Raw genomic sequence first — 22,434 nt, forward strand, 5'->3', positions numbered from 1 at the left:
AACAGTGGTTCCCCCCCACATATGGGGTACCAGCGTACTCAGGACAAACTGTACAACAACTTTTGGGGTCCAATTTATCCTGGTACCCCTGTGAAAATAAAAAATTGCGGACTAAAAATATTTTTTTTAAGAAAAAAAAATATTTTTTATTTTCACGGCTCTGCGTTATAAACTTCTGTGAAGCACCTGGGGGTTCAAAGTGCTCACTATGCATCTAGATAAGTTCCTTAGGGGGTCTAGTTTCCATACTGGGGTCATTTGTGGGGGAGCTCCAAAGTTTAGGCACACAGGGGCTCTCCAAACACGACATGGTGTCCGCTAACGATTGGAGCTAATTTTCATTTCAAAAAGTCAAATGGCACTCCTTCCCTTCTGAGCCCTGCCGTGCGCCCAAACAGTGGTTCCCCCCCACATATGGGGTACCAGCATACTCAGGACAAACTGTACAACAACTTTTGGGGTCCAATTCATCCTGTTACTGTTGTGAAAAAAAATTGCGGGCTAAAAATCTTTTTTTTGTGAGGAAAAAAAATGATTTTTTATTTTCACGGCTCTGCGTTATAAACTTCTGTGAAGCACTTGGGGCTTCAAGGTGCTCACCACACATCTAGATAAGTTCCTTGGGGGGTCTAGTTTCCAAAATGAGGTCACATGCCGGGGGTTTCTACTGTTTAGGCACACAGGGGCTCTGCAAATGTAACATGACACCCTCAGACCATGCCATCAAAGTCAGCATTTCAAAATGTCACTACCTCCCTGCTGAGCCCCGACGTGTGCCCAAACAGTTGTCCCCCCCGACATATGGGGTACCAGTGTACTCAGGACTAACTGTACAACAACTTTTGGGGTCCAATTTATCCTGGTACCCCTGTGAAAATAAAAAATTGCGGACTAAAAATATTTTTTTTAAGAAAAAAAAATATTTTTTATTTTCACGGCTCTGCGTTATAAACTTCTGTGAAGCACCTGGGGGTTCAAAGTGCTCACTATGCATCTAGATAAGTTCCTTAGGGGGTCTAGTTTCCATACTGGGGTCATTTGTGGGGGAGCTCCAAAGTTTAGGCACACAGGGGCTCTCCAAACACGACATGGTGTCCGCTAACGATTGGAGCTAATTTTCATTTCAAAAAGTCAAATGGCACTCCTTCCCTTCTGAGCCCTGCCGTGCGCCCAAACAGTGGTTCCCCCCCACATATGGGGTACCAGCGTACTCAGGACAAACTGAACAACTTTTGTGGTCCAATTTCTCCTGTTACCCTTGTGAAAATAAAAAATAGCGTGCTAAAAAATCTTTTTTGAAGAAAAAAATGATTTTTTATTTTCACTGCTCTACGTTATAAACTTTTGTGAAGCACTTGGGGGTTCAAAGTGCTCCCTACACATCTAGATAAGTTCCTTAAGGGGTCTAGTTTCCAAAATGGTGTCACTTGTGGGGGAGCTCCAATGTTTAGGTACACAGGGGCTCTCCAAACGCGACATGGTGTCCGATAACGATTGGAGCGAATTTTCCATTCAAAAAGTCAAATAGCGCTCCTTCACTTACGGACCCTGCCGTGCGCCCAAAGAGTGGTTTATGACCACATATAAGGTATCTGTGCACTCAGGAGAAATTGCCCAACACATTTTAGGATCCATTTTATCCTGTTGCCCATGTGAAAATGAAAAAACACCAAAAGAAAATTTTTGTGAAAAAAAAAGTACTTTTTTTTTTACCGATCAATTTGTGAAGCACCTGGGGGGTTCAAAGTGATCACTATGCATGTAGATAAGTTCCTTGGGGGGTCTAGTTTCCAAAATGGGGTCACTTGTGGGGAAGCTCCAGTGCTTAGGCGCACAGCGACTCTCCAAACGCGACATGGCAAGCGCTAAATATTCCAGCATATTTTCCATTCAAAAAGTCAAATGTGCTCCTTCCCTTCCGAGCCCTGCCGTGCGCCCAAACAGTGGTTTATGACCACATATGAGGTATCAGTGTACTCAGGAGAAATTGCCCAACAAATTTTAGGATCCATTTTATCCTGTAGCCCATGTGAAAATGAAAAAAAATAATGATAAAAGAAAATTTGTGGTGCAAAAAATAAAATGTCCATTTTTTCCTTCCACGTTGCTTTAGTTCCTGTGAAGCACCTGAAGGGTTAATAATCTCCTAGAATGTAGTTTTGAGTAGCTTGAGGGGTGCAGTTTTTAGAATGGTGTCACTTTTGGGTATTTTCTGCCATATAGACCCCTCAAAGTGACTTCAAATGTGAGGTGGTCCCTAAAAAAAATGGTTTTGTAAATATTGTTGTAAAAATGAGAAATCGCTGGTCAACTTTTAACCCTTACAACTTCCTAACAAAAAAAAAAATTGTTTCCAAAATTGTGCTGATGTAAAGTAGACATGTGGGAAATGTTATTTAGTAACTATTTTGTGTCACATCACTCTCTGGTTTAACAGAATAAAAATTCAAAATTTGAAAATTGCGAAATTTTCAAAATTTTCGCCAAATTTCTGTTTTTTTCACAAATAAACGCAAAAATTATCGACCTAAGTTTACCACTAACATGAAGCCCAATATGTCACGAAAAAACAATCTCAGAATCGCTAAGATGCGTTGAAGTGTTCCAGAGTTATTACCTCATAAAGGGACACTGGTCAGAATTGCAAAAAATGGCCAGGTCATTAAGGTCAAAATAGGCTGGGTCATGAAGGGGTTAAATTTTAAATTTTCTCAGGGATTGGGGATGGAAGGGAAAAAATACAGGGAAGAGACTTAAAGGAAATAATTAGAGAACCCATATTACACAATTTCAAGTGGTAATACAGAAAAGAACATCTAGTCAGATTAGATAAATATTTTACAGGAAGAGAAAAAAAGAGAAAAAAAATGTTGAAGTTAAAATTTAGTAACCTAAAAATGTAACAATTACATGAATAAATATTACATATTTAACCAGCCTAACCTAGCAACTGGAAGAAAGTTTCAGAACCCAATCATCCTAAATATTAGTCTTCTAAAAACTTCAAATTCCACTTATGCCACTTGTTATGATATTTATTAAGAAAGTTGTTATTAATAGAAAACTTATGCTCCAAATGGCTGTGTTGGCGTAAACTGTCTAGAATATCCAAAAATTTTGGTACCTCTAACTTCTTCCACCAAGAAACCAACAATTTCTTAGTTACCAGAAAAATATGTATAATAACTGGTTTTATGGAAGGGTCAAAACTTTCGAGATTCAATGAAAGCAATGCCATCTGGGGGGTAATTTTGATATTACTATTCGTTAAAGTTTTAATATGTTGTATAACCTCCATCCTCAGATTCCTTATTTTAGGACAACTCCAAAATATATGGAGTAGGTTTCCAGGTAAACCACAACTCCTCCAGCAGAGAGGAGAATTATAATATTAATACAATTTTTTAATTTTATTATGTTTACCTAACTAAGGTGGTGACAAAGGGAGGTTTAATTTACTTTTTTTGTGATAGGGTCTATCACAGTGATCAAAATGAGCCAATAGGAAAATTCTTCTATTGTTGCCAGGTAACAGCCAGCAGATCTCAGCGGGCGCACTGCGCATGCACCCGCCATTTTCTTCCAGGAGAACCCAGAGATTTTCCCATGCTGGGGGTTGCTATACACTTATTTCTCAGCATTGTTAAAAAGCGGCGCTGAGAAATAAAGCCCCTTAACTGCCGCCATTAAAAGACTTATCGGCAGTCGTTAAGGTGAAAGTAAGCAGAACAATGCATTCCTATGTGGGCAGAATCGCCGCGATTCCGCTAAATTAATGAGCATGCTGCGTTTTTTACCACTAAGCGATTCCGCCGCGGATTAGCACAGTGTTCAGGAATCCCATATGATTGCATGGGATGCTTATTTTTCGCGTTTTCGCGCCAAAATCGTGCGTTTAAAACCACCGCGAAAACATGAAAAAACCGCGACGTGTGAACGCAGCCTAACTGATCCAGGTTTATAGGTCGGCTTGCTCGTCTTTTAAGGTGTGCCCATAAATTTTCAATAGGATTGAGATCAGGGATTTGTGTTGGCCACTCCAAAACATTAACTTTGTCATCCTTAAGCCACTTTGTTACTATTTTGGACGGTATGCTTCAGGTCATTGTGCTTTTGAAAAACTCATTTCTGCCCAAGCTTTAACTTCCTGGCTGATGTCTTGAGAAGTTGCTTCAGTATTGCCACATAATCTTCTTTTCTTGTGATGCCATCTATTTTGTGAAGTGCACCAGTTCTTAGTGCAGCAAAGCAACCCCACAACATAGTGCTACCACCCCCGACGTGTTTCACAGTTGGGATGGTGTTCTTAGGCTTCCAAGCTTGTCCCTTTTTCCTCCAAATTTAGCGATGGTCATTATGCCCAAAAAGTTAAATTTTCGTTTCATTAGACCACAGGGCATGTCTCCAAAAATTAAGGTCTTTGTTCCTGTGTACATTTGCAAACATTAATCTGGCTTTTTGGAATAATGGCTTCTTCCTGGCAGAGTGGCCTTTCAGCCCATGTTGATCCAGTACTCGTTTCACTGTGGATATTGACACAATCTTGCCAGCTTCCGCCATCCTCTTCACAAGGTCTTTTGGTTTTGTCCTTGGGTTGATATGCACATATTGCACCAAAGCACGTTCATCTCTTGAGACACAGAACCCGTCTTCTTCCTGAATGGTATGATCGCTGGACACTCCCATCTTGTTTGTAGTTGCACATAATTGTTTGTACAGATGAACGAGGCACCTTCAGGTATCTTGAAATTGTACCTAAGGATGAGTCAGACTTGTGCAAGTCCAAAATTCTCTTCTTGATATCTTTGCTGAATTTTTTGTTTTTGCCTGTTTGTTTTTTTCCTCACTTTCTGCACCATTTCTGGGGTGACTGAGAGCTAATGTTTTTAGTCTGGGAGGGGGCCGATCTCCATGATCCCTTTCCTAGGCTATTGATATCAGCCCACAGCGGTCTGCCTAGCTTTTGCTGGTTATTAATTATAGGGGGACCCTACATCATTCTTTTGGGGGGTCCCCAATTTTAATAACCAGTAAAGGCTAAGAATACAGATATGAGCTGATATTAATAGCCTGGGAAGCTCCATGGGTATTACCCCCTTCCCAACCTATAACTATATGCCCCCAGCTGTCTACTTTCCCTCTGTTGGTTAAAATTTGGGGGGATCTCACGTCTTTTTTTTTTTTTTTTCAGAAAACAACATATTTAGTAAAAAAAAATACATATACAGTAAGCTACAGAAGCACTGTACTAATTATATCTCATTGACCTCTTTATATCGATCTATTCCATGTGTATATATCTATTCTATCCATTCTATTTTGTCGGCACACGCTGTGATTTTACTGTACGTTGGGGCTGAAATGTTGGGTTTTCAAGGACATGGTGTGTAAAAATTGGACGGCCCTCGCATGGTCCGTGTGTTGTGCAATTTTTTTTTTCTTGCACCCATTGACTTCGACTTGTGAATGCAACATGCTGCATGCTGCGATTTTTTTTTTTTTTTCTTTTTTTTTTTTTTCCAGTCTGATCGTGATCCGATCGAAGCTGGAAAAAAATTGCAGGTGAACACATAATCCTAGAATAACATTGGACCGAATGCAACCCAATTTTTAAAATCCAAATGCAAATGCCCCCCTCCCTTCTGAGCCCAAGTGTGCCTAAACCACATATAGCACCCACATTTTTTGTCATTTCTGTAGTGATGAGAGCCCACCTAATTTACAGGTGCATGTCTCCAGAAGCACGGGCTGGGCATAATGTACTGGTCACTACAACGTACTGGTAACTACAACGGCAGTTTATAATTTTCACTCAGCAACATCCACTGCTGCCTGTTTCTGGAAAACACCCATGGAGTCAAAATCGTCACTACATCTGTTAAATTCCCAAAAGGTTATAATTTCCAAAATGGGGTCACTTGAGGGGGATTCTGCTTTTCTAGCACTTAGAGGCTCTTTATATGGAAACCACAAACTAGTCTAGGAAAATCTGCGCTCCAGGAGGCAAATAGCGCTCTCTCTCCCTAGTCATTCTGTATGGCAAAGTAGTACTGTACAGCCACATATGGAGTATTTCTACATTCAGCAGCAATTGTGGGACATATTCTGGTGCCATTTTTACCCATTTTCCAGTGTGAAAATGTAGAACTTGGGGCTAACACACAGTCTTGGTGGTAAAAATGTAAATTATTTTTTCTTCACTGTCCAATGGTATGAAAGTTTGTGACACACCTGTGGTGTCAATATAATCACTGCACCCCTAGATGAATTCATTGAGAGATTTAATTGGTAAAATCGGGTCACTTATGCACGGTTCTGCTGTTCTGGCGCCTCAGGGGCTCTGTCATTGTAACATGGCACCCTCAAACAAGTGCAACAAAATCTACACTGTAATATGGCTCTACTTCCCTTCTGAGCTTTGCAAGGTGCCTCAAAAGTAGTTTTCGATCAGATATGGGGTATCGGTGAACTCAGGAGAAATTGCGCAACAAACTTTGGGGTCCATTTTCTCCTTTTGCCCTTGGGGAAAATACAAAATTTGTAGCTAAAAAAGATTTTTGTGGGAAAAATGTGTTTTGGTTTTTTTTTGGTTTTTTTACAGCTTAATGTTATAAACGTCTGTGAAGCACCTTGGGGGTTCAAGGTGCTCAATACACATCTAGTTAAGTTCCATAAGGAATCTAGATTCCAAAATAATGTCACTTGTGGGGGTTTCCACTTTTTAGGCACATCAGGGGCTCTCCAAACGCAACATGGCATCCGCTAATTAGTCCATCCAATTTTGCATTCAAAAAGTCAAATGGTGCTCCTACCTTTCCAAGCCCTGCCGTGTGCCCAAACAGTAGATTTTCCCCACATATGGTGTATCGGCATGCTCAGGATAAATTGCACAACAACATTTATGGTCCATTTTTTCCTGTTACCCTTGCAAAAGTAAAAAAAAAAAAAAAAAAAAAGGTCTAAAGGAACATTTTTGTGAAACAAAAGTAAATGTTTATTTTTTTCCTTCCACATTCCAAAAAATCCTGTGAAGCACCTGAAGGATTAATAAACTTCATGAATGTGGTTTTGCGCACCTTGATGGGTGCAGTTTTTAGAATGGTGTCATTTTTGGGTATTTTCTATCATGTATGCCCCTCAAAGTCACTTCAAGTGTGAGGTGGTCCCTAAAAAATGGTTTTGCAAATTTTGTTGTAAAAATGAGAAATCGCTGATCACATTTTAACCCTTATAACTTCCTAACAAAAAAAAATTACGGTATGTTTTTTTAAAAATTGTGGTGATGTAAAGTAGACATGTGGGAAATGTTATCTATTAACTATTTTGTGTGATATGACTCTCTGATTCAAGGGCATAAAATTATAAAGTCATATCAAAGAAATTTTACCACTATAAAGAAGTACAATATGTCACGAGAAAACATTCTCAGAATCATCAGGATCCATTGAAGTGTTCCTACCTCATATTACCTCATAAAGTGACACTGGTCAGAATTGTAAAAAATTGGCCCGATCATTAAGGTGAAAACAGTCTTCATCTCAAAGGAGTTAATGCAATGTTGTGGCAACCAAAAAACGTAATTCTGACGTTTTGACTTTTTTTCTATTTACGCAGTTTAGTGATTGGGTTAATTTATTTTTTAGATTGAAAGATCGGGCAATTCTGAACGCGACGATACCAAATATGTGTATATTTGATTTTTTTATTTTATTTTGAATGGGGCAAAAAGGGAGTGATATGAACTTTGTATATTTTTTAAAAACGTTTTTTATTACTTTTTGCGTGCTTCAATAGTCTCCATGGGAGACTAGAAGCTGCACTTGTCTGATCAGCTCTGCTACACACAGGCGATGATCATATCGCCTGTATGTAGCAGAATTGCTCACTTGCTATGAGCGCCTACCACTTAGCGGCGCTCATAGCAATCTGACTATGACAACCATAGAATCGTAGAGTTGTAAGGGACCTCCTGGGGCATCTGGTCCAAACCCCTGCTCAAAGCAGGATTCGCTAAATCATCCCAGACAGATGTCTGTCCAGCCTCTGTTTGAAGGAGAACTCACCACCTCTCGTGTCAGTCTGTTCCAATCATTGATCACTCTAACTGTCAAAAAGTTTTTTCTAATATCTAATCTGTGTCTCCTCCCATTCAGTTTCATCCCATTGCTTCTAGTCTTTCCTTGTGCAAATGAGAATAAAGATGATCCTTCTACAATGTGACAGCCCTTGAGATATTTGTAGACAGCTATTAAGTCTCCTCTCAGTCTTCTCTTCTGCAAGCTAAACATTCCCAAATCCTGCAACCTTTCCTCATAAAACAGGGTTTGCAGACCGGTCACCATTCTGGTCGCTCTTTTCTGAACTTGCTCCAGTTTGTTGATGTCTTTTTTAAAATGGGGCGCCCAAAACTGGACACAGTATTCCAGATGAGGTCTGACCAAAGAGGAGTAGAGGGCAATAATGACTTCACGTGACCTAGACTGTATGCTTCTGTTAATACATCCTAGAATTGCATTTAACTTTTTTGCTTCAGCATTACACTGTTGACTCATATTCAGTCTGTGATCTATTAGTATACCCAAGTCTTTTTCACATGTGCTATTGCTTAGCCCTATTCCTCCCATTCTGTATAAGCTGTTTTCATTTTTATTGCCCAGATGTAGTACTTTGCATTTTTCCCTGTTAAAAACCATTCTGTTAGTTGTTGCCCACTGCTCCAGTTTATTTATATCTTTTTGAATCCTTTCTCTCTTCTCTAGTATTAGCTATCCCTCCTAGCTTTGTGTCATCAGCAAATGTAATCAGTTTACCCTCAATTCCTTCATCTAAATCGTTGATAAAGATGTTGAACAATACAGGGCCCAGGACAGAACCCTGTGGTACCCCACTTGAGACATTCTTCCAACTGGATGTGCAGCCATTTACGACCACTCTTTGGGTCCGATCACTAAGCCAGTTATGAATACACCTAACAGTTGCCTTGTCCATTCCATACTTAGACATTTCTTCAATAAGGATTGTGTGAGATACTTTGTCAAATGCTTTGCTGAAGTCAAGATATACTATATCTACAGCATTTCCCTGATACGCCCAATCAGTGATTCTGTCATAGAAGGAAATTAAGTTAGAGGTCTGCTGTACACCTCTGGTTGTAATGCCAGCCCATCGGTGAACCATGATCATGTGACGGGGGTTACCGATGGGCGAGATTTCCGGCACGCTTGCTGGGAGCAAGAGAGTTAATTGCCGCTGTCAGGCAGGAAATGGTCTGTGGTCACCACCTGCAGAACCACCCCTTTATGGGGATTGTGTTGCTAATTGCCTATCATTTCTACCTGATGTCTGTTCCATTTGCACAACAGCAGGAGAAATTTATTGACAATCAGTGTTGCTTCATAACTGGACAGGTTAATTTCAGGGAAGTGTGATAGACTTGAAGTTACATTGTGTTGTTTAAGTGTTGTCTTTAGTTTTTTGACCAGTGTATATAACAAAAAAATAACCAGGACTAGCAATAGAAAACGTTTAATACAATAAAACATGGCCATGCTCTATCTGTAAATCTGACCAGCAGGAATAGTTGAAGTGTTAAAGGGAATCTGTCACCCCTTTTTTGAGATATCATATAATGATATCACTCAATTGTGTGTCACATAAGGATTCTCTTATTACTTTTGCTTCCCCCTGACCCCGCACCTTTCATGCATAAATACCTTTTTATATCGGTTCAGATGTATGTAAACTGTCGCTGTCCGGTCCGCTGGGCGGGGCTTATTCACCTGTTCCCCCCTCCCTGTCTTGCTCTACACAAGAAGAAATGCGTAGAGCAAGACAGGGAGGGGGGGAGCAGGTGAATAAGTCCCGCCCAGCGGACCGGACAGCGGCAGTTTACATACATCTGAACCGATATAAAAAGGTATTTATGCATGAAAGGTGCGGGGTCAGGGGGAAGCAAAAGTACTAAGAGAATCCTTATGTGATACATGAATGATATCTCAAAAAAGGGGTGACAGATTCCCTTTAATGCATGCCATAGGACAAGACTGCAGTGGTTTCCCAGGTACAAAGAACAATAACATTTAGAAACATTGACACAGGTAAAAATATATAATTATAACCTTAAATAGGACCGGTCACCAAGTCAGAAGTGTGCAGTTTTTACTTTTATTGTATTCCTGCTGCTTTCTTTCTTTTTTTAATTTGCCTTACAATTTCAGAAATCTGGGCCTTTTTATTTGGTGCTAATTTTAGTAGCCATTGTCAAGGGGATGGTGCTCACAAGGTAATAGTTCTTAGTAAGCTGAAGACATCAAAACCCCCCACCTCATTCCCGGAATCCTGTGAGCCGCACCCCCTTGGTAAAGGCCAAAAAATGTAACACTTAAAAAAGGGCCATATTTCTGGAACTGTATGGTGGATGTGAAAAAATAAAAAAGCGGACTTAGGGTAGCGGCACGAATACAATTAGAGAAAAAATTGCTCACTCATGACCAACTTTCTAAACACTTTTAGAAAAATACTGTGTGCTTAAATTGCAGTGGAGAAGGTAGCTAGACTGGTAGCAAGGGTTGGTGAATGTAGATCGCTGAAGATAATAACTTATAATTAAGCTAACTAAAAACTGCAGTCCAGGACATGTACCCTGAGATTTATGTATGTGCCTACACGTCAGCTTTCCTGTGATGTATATTGCTCTATAGTGTGCTAGCAGCTAAGCATTTATGATATTTAGCAAAGTAGCATGGGGAAGGTACTCTATTAATGATTGATGAGCAGTAGGGTTTCTGAAAAGGTAATTATAAGCAAAGAAAAATGAAGGGAATAATAATCTTCTGTTTTCAGTAGATTTAACGCTGTGTTAATATAATATATCATCAGCAGAGATAAAATTGTGAACAGAAAAGATTTACATCATTGAGACAGAAGGGATCAACATTTCTTGGCCCATTTAGCATGCCTGTATTATAAGGGGAAAAGACAGTGAGGATGCCCATTAACCCTCTGTTTGCTTTAAAGGCATGATGGGAGAGAAAGTAAAGATGCATGAGTGTCAGAGGGAGTGTTGGGCAAGCCTTGGACCCCACAGCAGCTTGGAGGGCAGACAGTGATAAGTAGATATGTGTAGGAGCCATTGGTTGGTTGAAATGTTCTTCATACATTCATGGATACAATTTTTGTATTTATAATTTTTAGTATTTTACTGGACAGCTGTGCGATCTGGTCTGTTTACAGCAATAAAAAATAATTATGTTTAGCAAGTTTGTCTTGTTAGAGACTTGACGTGAACCTTGACATAAGATTCATTCTGCCCAAAGCACAGGCTGTATAATTCAGAATCTGGCTGCGTTATTGTGTTATGTTTTCTTGCTGCGCATTTCAGAGAAAAAATCCTTTGGAAAGCCAACTAGGGACCAGATTACTAGTCCAAGAGACTGGTTTACAGCAGCGTCTTCCCGCTATATTCACACACAGGGAGAGTCCAGTCAGTCAAGGAAAGTGGTACAGAGTGAAGCCCACAGTGACTTACCTCAGAAAAGTCATCTGGAAAGTATATTCCCCAGTCGGCTTTTTAAAGACTCAACACTTCCAAGTATAGCACACACATCAGCAATAACGTAGCCAGTATCTCGACTCATAAAATGTATTGATCCTTGTGTGGTTGCCATTTATCCTAGCTCTGTAGCAGATATAAGGTAATTAATTGTCCAAAGTTGGCGTATGATCTTATTTTGATAGGCAATTATATAATGATTAACTAAAAACCATGTTCTCTCTCTGTATATAATGTTGTGTTTTCCTAGCAAATTACTTGGCCTTCCTGTCAGAGCACGGATATAACAACTATATTGGGAACTTTCTGAGAATCAAGTAAATTGTACAGAGCTTTGCAGTCCTGTGGCAGGTATCAGACTATGTGTACATTTTTCCAGATGAGATGCATTTCTTCCCAGTTGTCAGATAACCAGGAGTAATATTTTGGTGATGGCATACGGTGCAACTTTTCAGTTCACATCACTTGTAAATAATGCATTATAATCTCTTCTTTTACTGGAAACTGAGATGTCTTGCTGTGCAGGAAAATTGTAAAATATTCTGGAGTTAATAATACAGGTCAATAGTGATTTCTTCTTCATTTATAGTCTTTCAGGGTGTAGTTAGCAATCGTTTCTGCTGGGATGTAATGAGCATGTTGGGAGGTTCCAGCCCTTCCTTATCCCTTACTTAAAAGGATTCAAGGGCTCTTATTGTTCTGTTTCCATGAAGCCGTCTTTATCAAGTCCTGGTGTTGGGTCCACCACTGTGTACACCCCAGGGCTGCCATGGTTGTTGAACTTCGTAACTGCCCAGTGGTGTGGATGATACTGCAAACAGTAAAAAGCTTATTTTAATGGTGCATTATAGAGAAGTCATGGTTTAGAATAAAAATGCACTAATTTAAATTTTTTATACTTTTTAGTTTCAATTCTATTGACATCAGCAAGGATGCAAGACAAAAACAAGGAATTAATATTAAGGAAGATATTACTGCAGCTGGGAATAAGTGCCCTGTACAGCTTAGTGGTTGTATTCTCACTCCATGTATCCATGTTGTATACACATACAGGTAAAAAGTAATGAATTCTTGAAAGTCTTTTATCCGATGTATAACATTTTATGTGATTTAAGCTTATTTTACTTGTTTTACAAGCTTATTTTACAAACAATTATAGACTCATATCCCAGGATTCTGTCAGCATAAGATGCTTTAACTAAATTAGGAACATATTTCCTCTAGAAAGTTAGCCCAATGTTAATTAATACTATTAAAGCACCACGCCAGCGTTTATTTTTATTTTACCGCTGGAGTGGTGCCACTTAACTAAGTTCCATGACCCCAGTCTCATACTTATTAGGCACTTCTCCAGCTCTTCCTGGTGAAAAAGTCAGAGGTAACAGTCACAAGATCTCACTGTAAGTCCATGAGAGCCTCGTTCTGGGTCTCGTAGGCATTGAATTGTGACTTCTGGATCGTGCAGCAATGCTTCAGTGAGGCGATTTCCTGGCGCTCTTGAACACTATCATGTGACTGTGTCACGAGATGTTATGATGCACCATTTCTGGGTCACGGGGATAGGAGTGGACACTATCTATAATCCCTCCCCCTTTTATCCACAGTCACCTGATTGAATGACGCTGGCGGTGTACTTTAAAATTACTGGATGATGCCGGTGTTGTAATTTAAAATTCCCTTACGGCGTAAAGTATACAACCTGTGGTGCCCCAAATACCACGTGAGTGCGATTTAGCCCTATGTAGGTATGCGATCATGTACACAAGGTACTCTTTTTTTTTAAAAAAAAAAAAATTGTTTATTAACCGTAAAACATATACACACATGAATACGGCCAAAGTGATACATATGCATTTGTCCAAGCAACTATAAAGGAACAGCAACCTTACATGTTAGATCCTTAGTACATCTATTGAACTCATAAGTCCATGTACTGCTGCAGTGATAATAAACCAAATAAACAAGTGATCAGAACATTTTGTTTTATATCCATTTGGCGATATATATCTCAAAATGACACTACATATCTAATTATCCTACAACTACTACTAACACACTGACAAGCATATTTATACAGTATTAATAGCCATTCGGTGCCATAAGGTAACCTAAAACATTTTAACCATAGTATTTACGGTGGTATTGAACCACTACGCACTAGAATGGGGAGATGAGAGGAGTTTCACCTATCCCAGATTTTATCAAATTTCCCTGGACAGCCTCGGTTCTGATATAGCGTTCGTTCAAACGGTATAACTGAGTTTACCAATTCAATCCATGCTCTAAGACGCACACCACCCATCTACCGTAACGCCAGCATCTTTCTAGTCAGAAAGAGTGTCTCCCGCAAGAAAATTATAACATAGTGTCCTGACATCTCCCCGTCCAGCACCCCAATTAAACAGACCAATGGGTTAAGGGGAACCGGGATTTGTACTAGTGAAGTCAGCAACGATGTTACCTCACTCCAGTAGGAGAGGATAATAGGACAACTCCATACCATATGAGTAAAGTCTGCCTCTGCTGAGTGGCATCTCAAACAATCCGAAGACTGGAGTCGACCCCTTTTGAAGAGTCATGATGCGGTTAAATATGACTGGTGTATCATATATAATTGAATCATTTTATTATTGATCGATAGAGACACCCTAATCGAAGACTCAAACAAGGTACTCTTTAGTTGATCGACAATGTAGACTTTTCTAATAACTATACTCATGAGGACTTTAAAATTATTATTTTTTCAGAACTCTTGCCATTCTGGTTTGATCAACACTCCATTTCCTTTTGGATACAGTATGTGAGTGTGTATATGTATGTGTATATATATATATATATATATATATATGTATGTATGTACATTATTTGATGATTAGATAGCTGTCATGACCAGGGCTGTGGAGTCGGAGTCGTGGAGTCGGAGTCGGTGCTCATTTTGGTGGAGTCGGAGTTGGAGTCGGTATAAAATGGACCGACTCCGACTCCTAAAATATATAATAAATTGGGTACAGTAATTCAATGCAGAATATGCTGAATATTTTTTCATAGGAGTTTGGGAAAGTTATGAAATGTCCTATAAATGGCTGTTATATTCCTGATCTAAGGCTACATTCACACACAGCGTTTTTCCTGTGTTTTTTGAGGATACGTTTTTCAGCTGCAAAAGCTGATCATCTTTTTAAAAAACTGCATCACCTGAAAGGTTTTTGAGCTCATAGATAATGTTTTCAATAGCAAAAGCAGATTAGAAATCTGCTCTATCTATCCATTTATCCATATCTGTCTATCCATATCGTATCTGTACCAAAAAGAATGAAAACCGGGTAGTACACCAATATATATTCTGTTCTATCTAAATATCTTGATTATTGGATCATAAAAATGATTAAATGTCTGAGGTTCACATTGTACTACAATAAATTTTTCACTTAAATATAAGCAATATGTGTGGGAGTCGTAGTCGTGGAGTCGGAGTTGGAGTCGGAGTCGGTGTAAGGGAAATTGAGGAGTCGGAGTCGCAGGTTTGGCTTACCGACTCCACAGCCCTGGTCATGACAACCGGGAGGGACTCTGAGAAGGAGAAACAGGTGGAGCCCAATTCCTCAAATATATAAGAGACCTCAATGTTGTCATTTCCACTTTATAGATGTACTAGCTTGGCCCGTGCAAAATTTTCGCACATTGGTCGTCAGGGGCGCAGGCAATTTCAGAAAAAGCAAGCTGGTCAAATGTAAATGTATTTCATGAGCTGATGAACACAGACAAGTATTTATATATGTAGATTGGTAATACAATAAATTGTTTGGATAAGTAGAAGCCAAAAAATGTTTTCCGGTTGAGGTGCCACCTGCAGGTCATTGTGTCTTTTTGCAGGTTTATGAAAATGAATGTTTAAACTGTATTTAGTGATAAAATCGTGAATGTGTGGTTTGTTTGGCTGTTTTCTTGCTGAAGGGAGCAAGTTTACCTTTCAAATGGTGCATCGTGTGTGTGGGGCGAAGTAATCAGCGAAAAAGCAGTGCATATTTACAAATTTGTTGGTAGTGTGCTTTGGGGTACTGTGGTGCCACCTGCAGATCATTTTTTCTCTTCGCCATGACAGCACCCACTGAGAGAGGGGATCCGCCCCTAGGAACAGGAAACCTACAGAGAGATAAAAGGGGCAGTCCCCCTCGCTCCCTCAGTTGGTTTCCTGTTCCTGGAAGGAACCCATAGAGAGAAGAGGATACCTGGCCTGGTTGCCGCGTGTACAGCGTCCATATGAGCTGCAGGGGCCCCAGCGCTGGAAGCAGTGTCGGGGGAGGTCTGATATTCAACTCCTTGCTCAGCTGGTAATGCAGCGTGAGGCCTGGTAACGATGTGCCTGGCTCACGTACGGTGCATAGAGCGGCAGGAGCCGACACCTATGGAGGCTCCCCTTGGGGGACGCAGCATAATAGACCAGAGCGTCCTGGCTCAGGGTAAGAATGCGACTCAGCGTCAAGGCTACCGGCACCCCCAGGTATGATGCGAGGCCAGGAATGGAACACCGAGCTCGCAAAGAGCGTGGAAAGATCCTGAACGCTGATTCCATACCTGACTCCTTGTGGATGGTCAGCGGTATGGTCTGGTCCGGCTGCGCAGGCCAGAGAGACCGTCCTGGCGTGTATGAGAGGCGCAGAAGGTCAGCAGCCAGGGGCTTGGCATTGTAGAGCAGGGGTCCGGTGGGGCCGTCCTCGCTCACGTACGCAGCATGATACGGCTGGAGTGACTGGCGCACGTTTGCGCAGATGGTCTGCAGTTGAAGGCCTTGTATGGCAGTGCAACGTACACCCACATGTAGAGGTGGAGGTGCTACCGCAGAGCAGCAACAGAGTGGACGCTCTAGACAGAGAGGTTCCACGGATAAAGGTGGTAGACGGAAAAGCGAACCACCTTTCTGAACGCCTTGTATGGCGGTGCAAGGTACACCCACATGAAGTGGTGTAGGTGCTACCGTAGAGCAGCAGAAACAATGGCCGCTCTAGACAGAGTGGTTCCACGGAAAAAAGTGGTAAACGGGAAAGTAACCACGTCTTAGACTGAGTTCCCACAGCCGGTACCATGTGTAAATCATCAAGGAGACGCTGGGCTGCTCTCTTTAGGTGGCTGCTGAGCAGATGAAGGCCGAGCAATTACCGGGGTAGGAGACCAGCTGAAAATCCCTGGTCCGGTTGATGTGTGTGGTAAAAAAAAAAAAAAGATGCCCGGCCTGGTAGCCGCCCGCGAGCGTTATATGAGCAGCGGGGGCCCCAGAGCTGGAAGCGGCGTCGGGCGGATCAGAGGATGGACCCCCCCTCAGCTGGTAATGCGGGTGAGGCCTTGGCGAAGTGTGCCTGGCTCACTTTTTGATGTGTGGAGAGCCGACACCAGGAATCTCCCTATAAAAGGGATGCACGCATTACAGAGCGCGGCGCAGCGTCGGGGCGGCTATGGATGGTCTCCCCCCCCCCCCCCCCCCCCCCAAAAAAAAAAAAGCACCCTGCTCCCTGGAGGGGAGTATAGCTGGACCCTCAGCTTGCAATTGGCGTCGTTAGCCATTCTAGGCTGAAAGTGACTGCTCCTGCCAGATGACAGCAGCTAAGTAGCTGGAGGCCAGGCAAGTACCAGTATGGAATACCAGTTGTAGATCCTGGTAAACAGCAGCATGCTGGTAGCAGTCCTTGGAGCACACAGTTTCATGTGCTGAGGTATGCTTACAGAGATGGGCTTCTAGGCCTTGCTAAGGCTACATCTTTTGATCTGACTTCAGTTAACTGCATGTTTGTCTGCACAGAGCCCTATGGGGGACTTCAGAATGACTCTGTGAAGCGTATGTTTCAATTTTATAGTTCAGTAAACAGGGTTTACCTTTTCTTGCAACTTAACTACTCCACCCATAAAAGGGCATAAGGAGTTAATCCAGCACGTTGTCTCCATGAAGATTGCCAGCTGTGGCTCGTTAATTGGCTCCTTCGGGTAAGTTCACTCTTGAGATGTACCATTCAGAGTGGAGGTTATCTGGAACTCTGAGAGGGCGCCCTCTTAAATGTAACTGTGGGGCACCTTCAAGCGGGGCCGTAAGTCTATCTGTACCCCATGGGGCCTATGTATATCATATGGTATAATAGAGTCTGGATACATCGTATTACATCATAGCGCCTCTATAAATGATACTGCATCATAGTATGTCATAGTACTTCATGGTACTTCATAGTACGAAAGATATGCAGTGAAAGGTGGACACCACTGTATAAATTGCCAAATACTGCAGTCCGGTGCAAAGATGCGCCAAAGATGAATCAAAAAAAAAAAAAGCACAAATAGTGATGCACACACAGCCAATAATATAATTCATTGTACGTCATATCGCTTCATGCTTCATGATATGTCATAGTACGGCATTGTATGTCATAGTACTTCATAGTACTTCTGGTTGCATCATAGTATGCCATAGCGCATCATATTGCTTCATGGTACTTCAGGGTACTCCATGAAAACCACAGAACAGAGGAAAAAATCCTCCAATATTTGAGAAAAAAACAAAAACAGGCAGAGATGCTTACCTGTATAGACAGACCTCAATACAAATGCACTATCAGGGTGCAGCGGACCCAAGTAAAATGGCAACTACACAAGGGCAATAATACCTAATGAAACAGCCAGCCTACAATCAGGGATTGGCCGTGTGGCACACCAGTACAAAAAAATAATCCGTATGTGACAATGTTCACACAGGGAATGCAGAGCATATGGTTCACATCCTCTTAGTAACACCATATAGGGGGGCTGCTCAGTGCTAACTATAATGCATCCCGTGTGAATAGAGGCCACAGTTTACAGAACCATTTGGGCCCAACTGCACCCTGAAAAGATAAAAAGTGCACAAAAACATATAAATATATGTAAGGTATTGGTTAATATTATGGCCATAATACGTAAGCTGGCAAACTAACGTCAAAGTTCCTTACACTTGCCTGTCCTACTGTAACATGAAAACCACAGAACATAGGAAAAAATCCTCCAATATTTGAGAAAAAAACAAAAACAGGCAGAGATGCTTACCTGTATAGACAGGCCTCAATACAAATGCACTATCAGGGTGCACTTCAGGGTACTCCATGGTACGTCATTGTATGTCATAGTACTTCTGGTTGCATCATAGTATGCCATAGCGCATCATATTGCTCCATGGTACTTCAGGGTACTCCATGGTACGTCATTGTATGTCATAGTACTTCATAGTACTTCTGGTTGCATCATAGTATAGCATAGCGCATCATATTGCTTCATGGTAACGTCATTGTATGTCATAATACTTCATAGTACTTCTGGTTGCATCATAGTATGCCATAGCGCATCATATTACTTCATGGTACTTCATGGTACTCCATGGTACATCATTGTATGTCATAGTACTTCATAGTACTTCTGGTTGCATCATAGTATGCCATAGCGCATCATATTACTTCATGGTACGTCAGGGTACTCCATGGTACGTCATTGTATGTCATAGTACTTCATAGTACTTCTGGTTCCATCATAGTATGCCATAGCGCATCATATTACTTCATGGTACTCCATGGTTGCATCATAGTATGTCATAGCGCATCATATTGCTTCATGGTACTTCATGGTACTTCAGGGTACTCCATGGTACGTCATTGTATGTCATAATACTTCATAGTACTTCTGGTTGCATCATAGTATGCCATAGCGCATCATATTGCTTCATGGTACGCCATGGTACTTCATAATATGTCATAGTACTTCATAGTACTTCCTATTGCATAATATTACATCATAGTATATCATAGTGCTTCATGGTACGCCATGGTACTTCATAAGATGTCTTAGTACGTCATCGTAAATCATAGTACTTCTTATTGCATCATAGTACATCATAGTGTCATAGCACATCATGTTGCTGCATGGTACTTCATGGTACTCCATAGTACTTCATGATATGTCATAGTACGCCATAGTATGTCATAGGACGACTTAGTGCTTCAGGGTACTTCATAGTACTTCATCATATTTAGTATTGCATCATAGTACTTCAGATGGCATCATAGTACTGCATAGTGCTTCATAGTGCATCATTTTGCTTCAAAATACTTCATATCGCTTCATGATACTTCGTAGTACTACGTCATACTTAGTATTGCATCATAGTAATTCGTATTGCTTCATAGTGCATCATTTTGCTTCATAATACTTCATATTGCTTCAGGGTACTTCATAGTACTAAATCATATTTAGTGTTGAATCATAGTACTTCATATTGCATCATAGTACTTCAGATTTCTTCATAGTACTTCACAGTGCTTCATATTACCTCATGGTACTTCATGGTACTTAGTGCTTCATGGCACTTCATATGTCCTCACATTACTTCATGATGCTTCATGGTACGGTATAGTACCTTCATAGTACGAGGAGGAACACGGTCAAGAACTCTGATATCTACCGCGGAGGGAATTCTGCAGAGAGCCAAAACATACAGTTGTGGCCAAAAGTATTGACACCCCTGCAATTTTGTCAGATAATACTCAGTTTCTTCCTGAAAATGATTGCAACCACAAATTCTTTGGTATTATTATCTTCATTTAATTTTTCTTAAATGAAAAAACACAAAAGAGAATGAAGCAAAAAGCAAAACATTGATCATTTCACACAAAACTCCAAAAATTGGCCAGACAAAGGTATTGGCACCCTCAGCCTAATACTTGGTTGCACAACCTTTAGCCAAAATAACTGCGACCAACCGCTTCCGGTTACCATCAATGAGTTTCTTACAATGCTCTGCTGGAATTTTAGACCATTCTTCTTTGGCAAACTGCTCCAGGTCCCTGATATTAGAAGGGTGCCTTCTCCAAACTGCCATTTTAAGATCTCTCCACAGGTGTTCTATGGGATTCAGGTCTGGACTCATTGCTGGCCTCCTTAGAGGTCTCCAGTGCTTTCTCTCAAACCATTTTCTAGTGCTTTTTGAAGTGTGTTTTGGGTCATTGTCCTGCTGGAAGACCCATGACCTCTGAGGGAGACCCAGCTTTCTCACACTGGGCCCTACATTATGCTGCAAAATTTGTTGGTAGTCATCAGACTTCATAATGTCATGCACACGGTCAAGCAGTCCAGTGCCAGAGGCAGCAAAGCAACCCCAAAACATCAGGGAACCTCCGCCATGTTTGACTGTAGGTACCGTGTTTTTTTCTTTGAATGCCTCTTTTTTTTCTCCTGTAAACTCTATGTTGATGCCTTTGCCCAAAAAACTCTACTTTTGTCTCATCTGACCAGAGAACATTCTTCCAAAACGTTTTAGGCTTTTTCAGGTAAGTTTTGGCAAACTCCAGCCTGGCTTTTTTAAGTCTTGGGTAAGAAGTGGGGTCTTCCTGGGTCTCCTACCATACAGTCCCTTTTCATTCAGACGCCGACGGATAGTACGGGTTGACACTGTTGTACCCTCGGACTGCAGGGCAGCTTGAACTTGTTTGGATGTTAGTCGAGGTTCTTTATCCAACATCCGCACAATCTTGCGTTGAAATCTCTTGTCAATTTTTCTTTTCCGTCCACATCTAGGGAGGTTAGCCACAGTGCCATGGGCTTTAAACTTCTTGATGACACTGCGCACGGTAGACACAGGAACATTCAGGTCTTTGGAGATGAACTTGTAACCTTGAGATTGCTAATGCTTCCTCACAATTTGGTTTCTCAAGTCCTCAGACAGTTCTTTGGTCTTCTTTCTTTTCTCCATGCTCAATGTGGTACACACAAGGACACAGGACAGAGGTTGAGTCAACTTTAATCCATGTCAACTGGCTGCAAGTGTGATTTAGTTATTGCCAACACCTGTTAGATGCCACAGGTAAGTTACAGGTGCTGTTAATTACACAAATTGGAGAAGCATCACATGATTTTTCGAACGGTGCCAATACTTTTGTCCACCCTCTTTTTTATGTTTGGTGTGGAATTATATCCAATTTGGCTTTAGGACAATTTTTTTTGTGTTTTTTTCATTTAAGACAAAATAACAAAGAATTTGTGTTTGCAATAATTTTCAGGAAAAAACTGAGTATTATCTGACAAAATTGCAGGGGTGTCAATACTTTTGGCCACAACTGTACATGTTGTCCCTATTGGCCCTCCTCATCAGGGTAATAAACAACTTCAGAGCCTGTCCCTGTCTGCTCTCCATGTCAGAGGAGTGGACAACTCCAGAGCACACCTCCCCAGCCACCATACCCTGCATCAAAGAGAATGGGTGCTCAACCGGCGCATCTTCAGGATGATAGCGGCTATGTGGGGCATGCCGGAGATAGACCTGTTCGCTACAAGGGCCAATAGGCTGGTCGAACGATTCGCTCCACTGTACAGAACAGACGTTCAGATGTACTCAACGCCCTTCAAACCCTTTGGATGATCCACCAGACCCTCTGATGTTACTATCACTGATTGTTATCGGGATGATAAGGTAATAAGGAGCGAGAGGCATCTTAATAGCCCGTTTGGGCCAAAAAGCCGTGGGTTTCATGGCTGAAAGCCATATCAATTTCCGATCTATGGGTTCTCCCTCTGGATCGGGACCTACACTCGCAAGGACCCTGTTACCACCCTCAGGTCAAAAGGTCTACGCCTCACGGCATGGAATTTGAGAGAGTTCCTGCAGAAAGGGTGTGAGTTCGGACTTGCAGTTAACACCCTAAAAGTCCAAGTTTTGGTTCTGGAGGCCTCGTATAATTATGACGTGCGGGCAACGAAGGGGTAGCGCGATCTATTTCTGCTTGCCAGCAAGCAAACCAGGTTCGCATTCTTCAAAAACCGCCTTGGGACCTTAGCTTAGTCCTATCTGCTTTCACACAGGGGCCATTTGAGCCCATACACTC

At 41.3% G+C, this 22,434-nt stretch overlaps 1 protein-coding gene and 1 long non-coding RNA gene across 5 annotated transcripts in view; one reads left to right on the top strand and one right to left on the bottom strand.

Moving 5' to 3' along the window:
* Positions 1-22,434, top strand: part of LOC141086465 (uncharacterized) — a 103,553-nt gene that overhangs the window by 33,568 nt on the left and 47,551 nt on the right. The window contains exon 3 of the long non-coding RNA XR_012231594.1: positions 12,458-12,604. This is a non-coding gene — a long non-coding RNA (uncharacterized lncRNA). The remainder of the gene's footprint in view (positions 1-12,457; positions 12,605-22,434) is intronic.
* Positions 9,944-22,434, bottom strand: part of PLXDC1 (plexin domain containing 1) — a 167,582-nt gene continuing 155,091 nt past the window's right edge. For 3 of the 4 annotated variants that reach the window (XM_073572524.1, XM_073572523.1, XM_073572522.1), the window contains one exon: positions 9,945-12,362. In XM_073572524.1, the coding sequence (XP_073428625.1) occupies positions 12,243-12,362 (120 nt within the window). In that variant the 3' untranslated portion in view covers positions 9,945-12,242. Of the gene's footprint in view, positions 12,363-22,434 lie in introns of all 4 variants that reach the window. The other variant, XM_073572525.1, reaches the window with a different exon arrangement.

The sequence above is a fragment of the Dendrobates tinctorius genome, unplaced genomic scaffold, assembly GCF_039654945.1.
Source record: "Dendrobates tinctorius isolate UK_male_01 unplaced genomic scaffold, ASM3965494v1 ptg000032l, whole genome shotgun sequence".
Taxonomy (NCBI): Eukaryota; Metazoa; Chordata; class Amphibia; order Anura; family Dendrobatidae; genus Dendrobates; species Dendrobates tinctorius.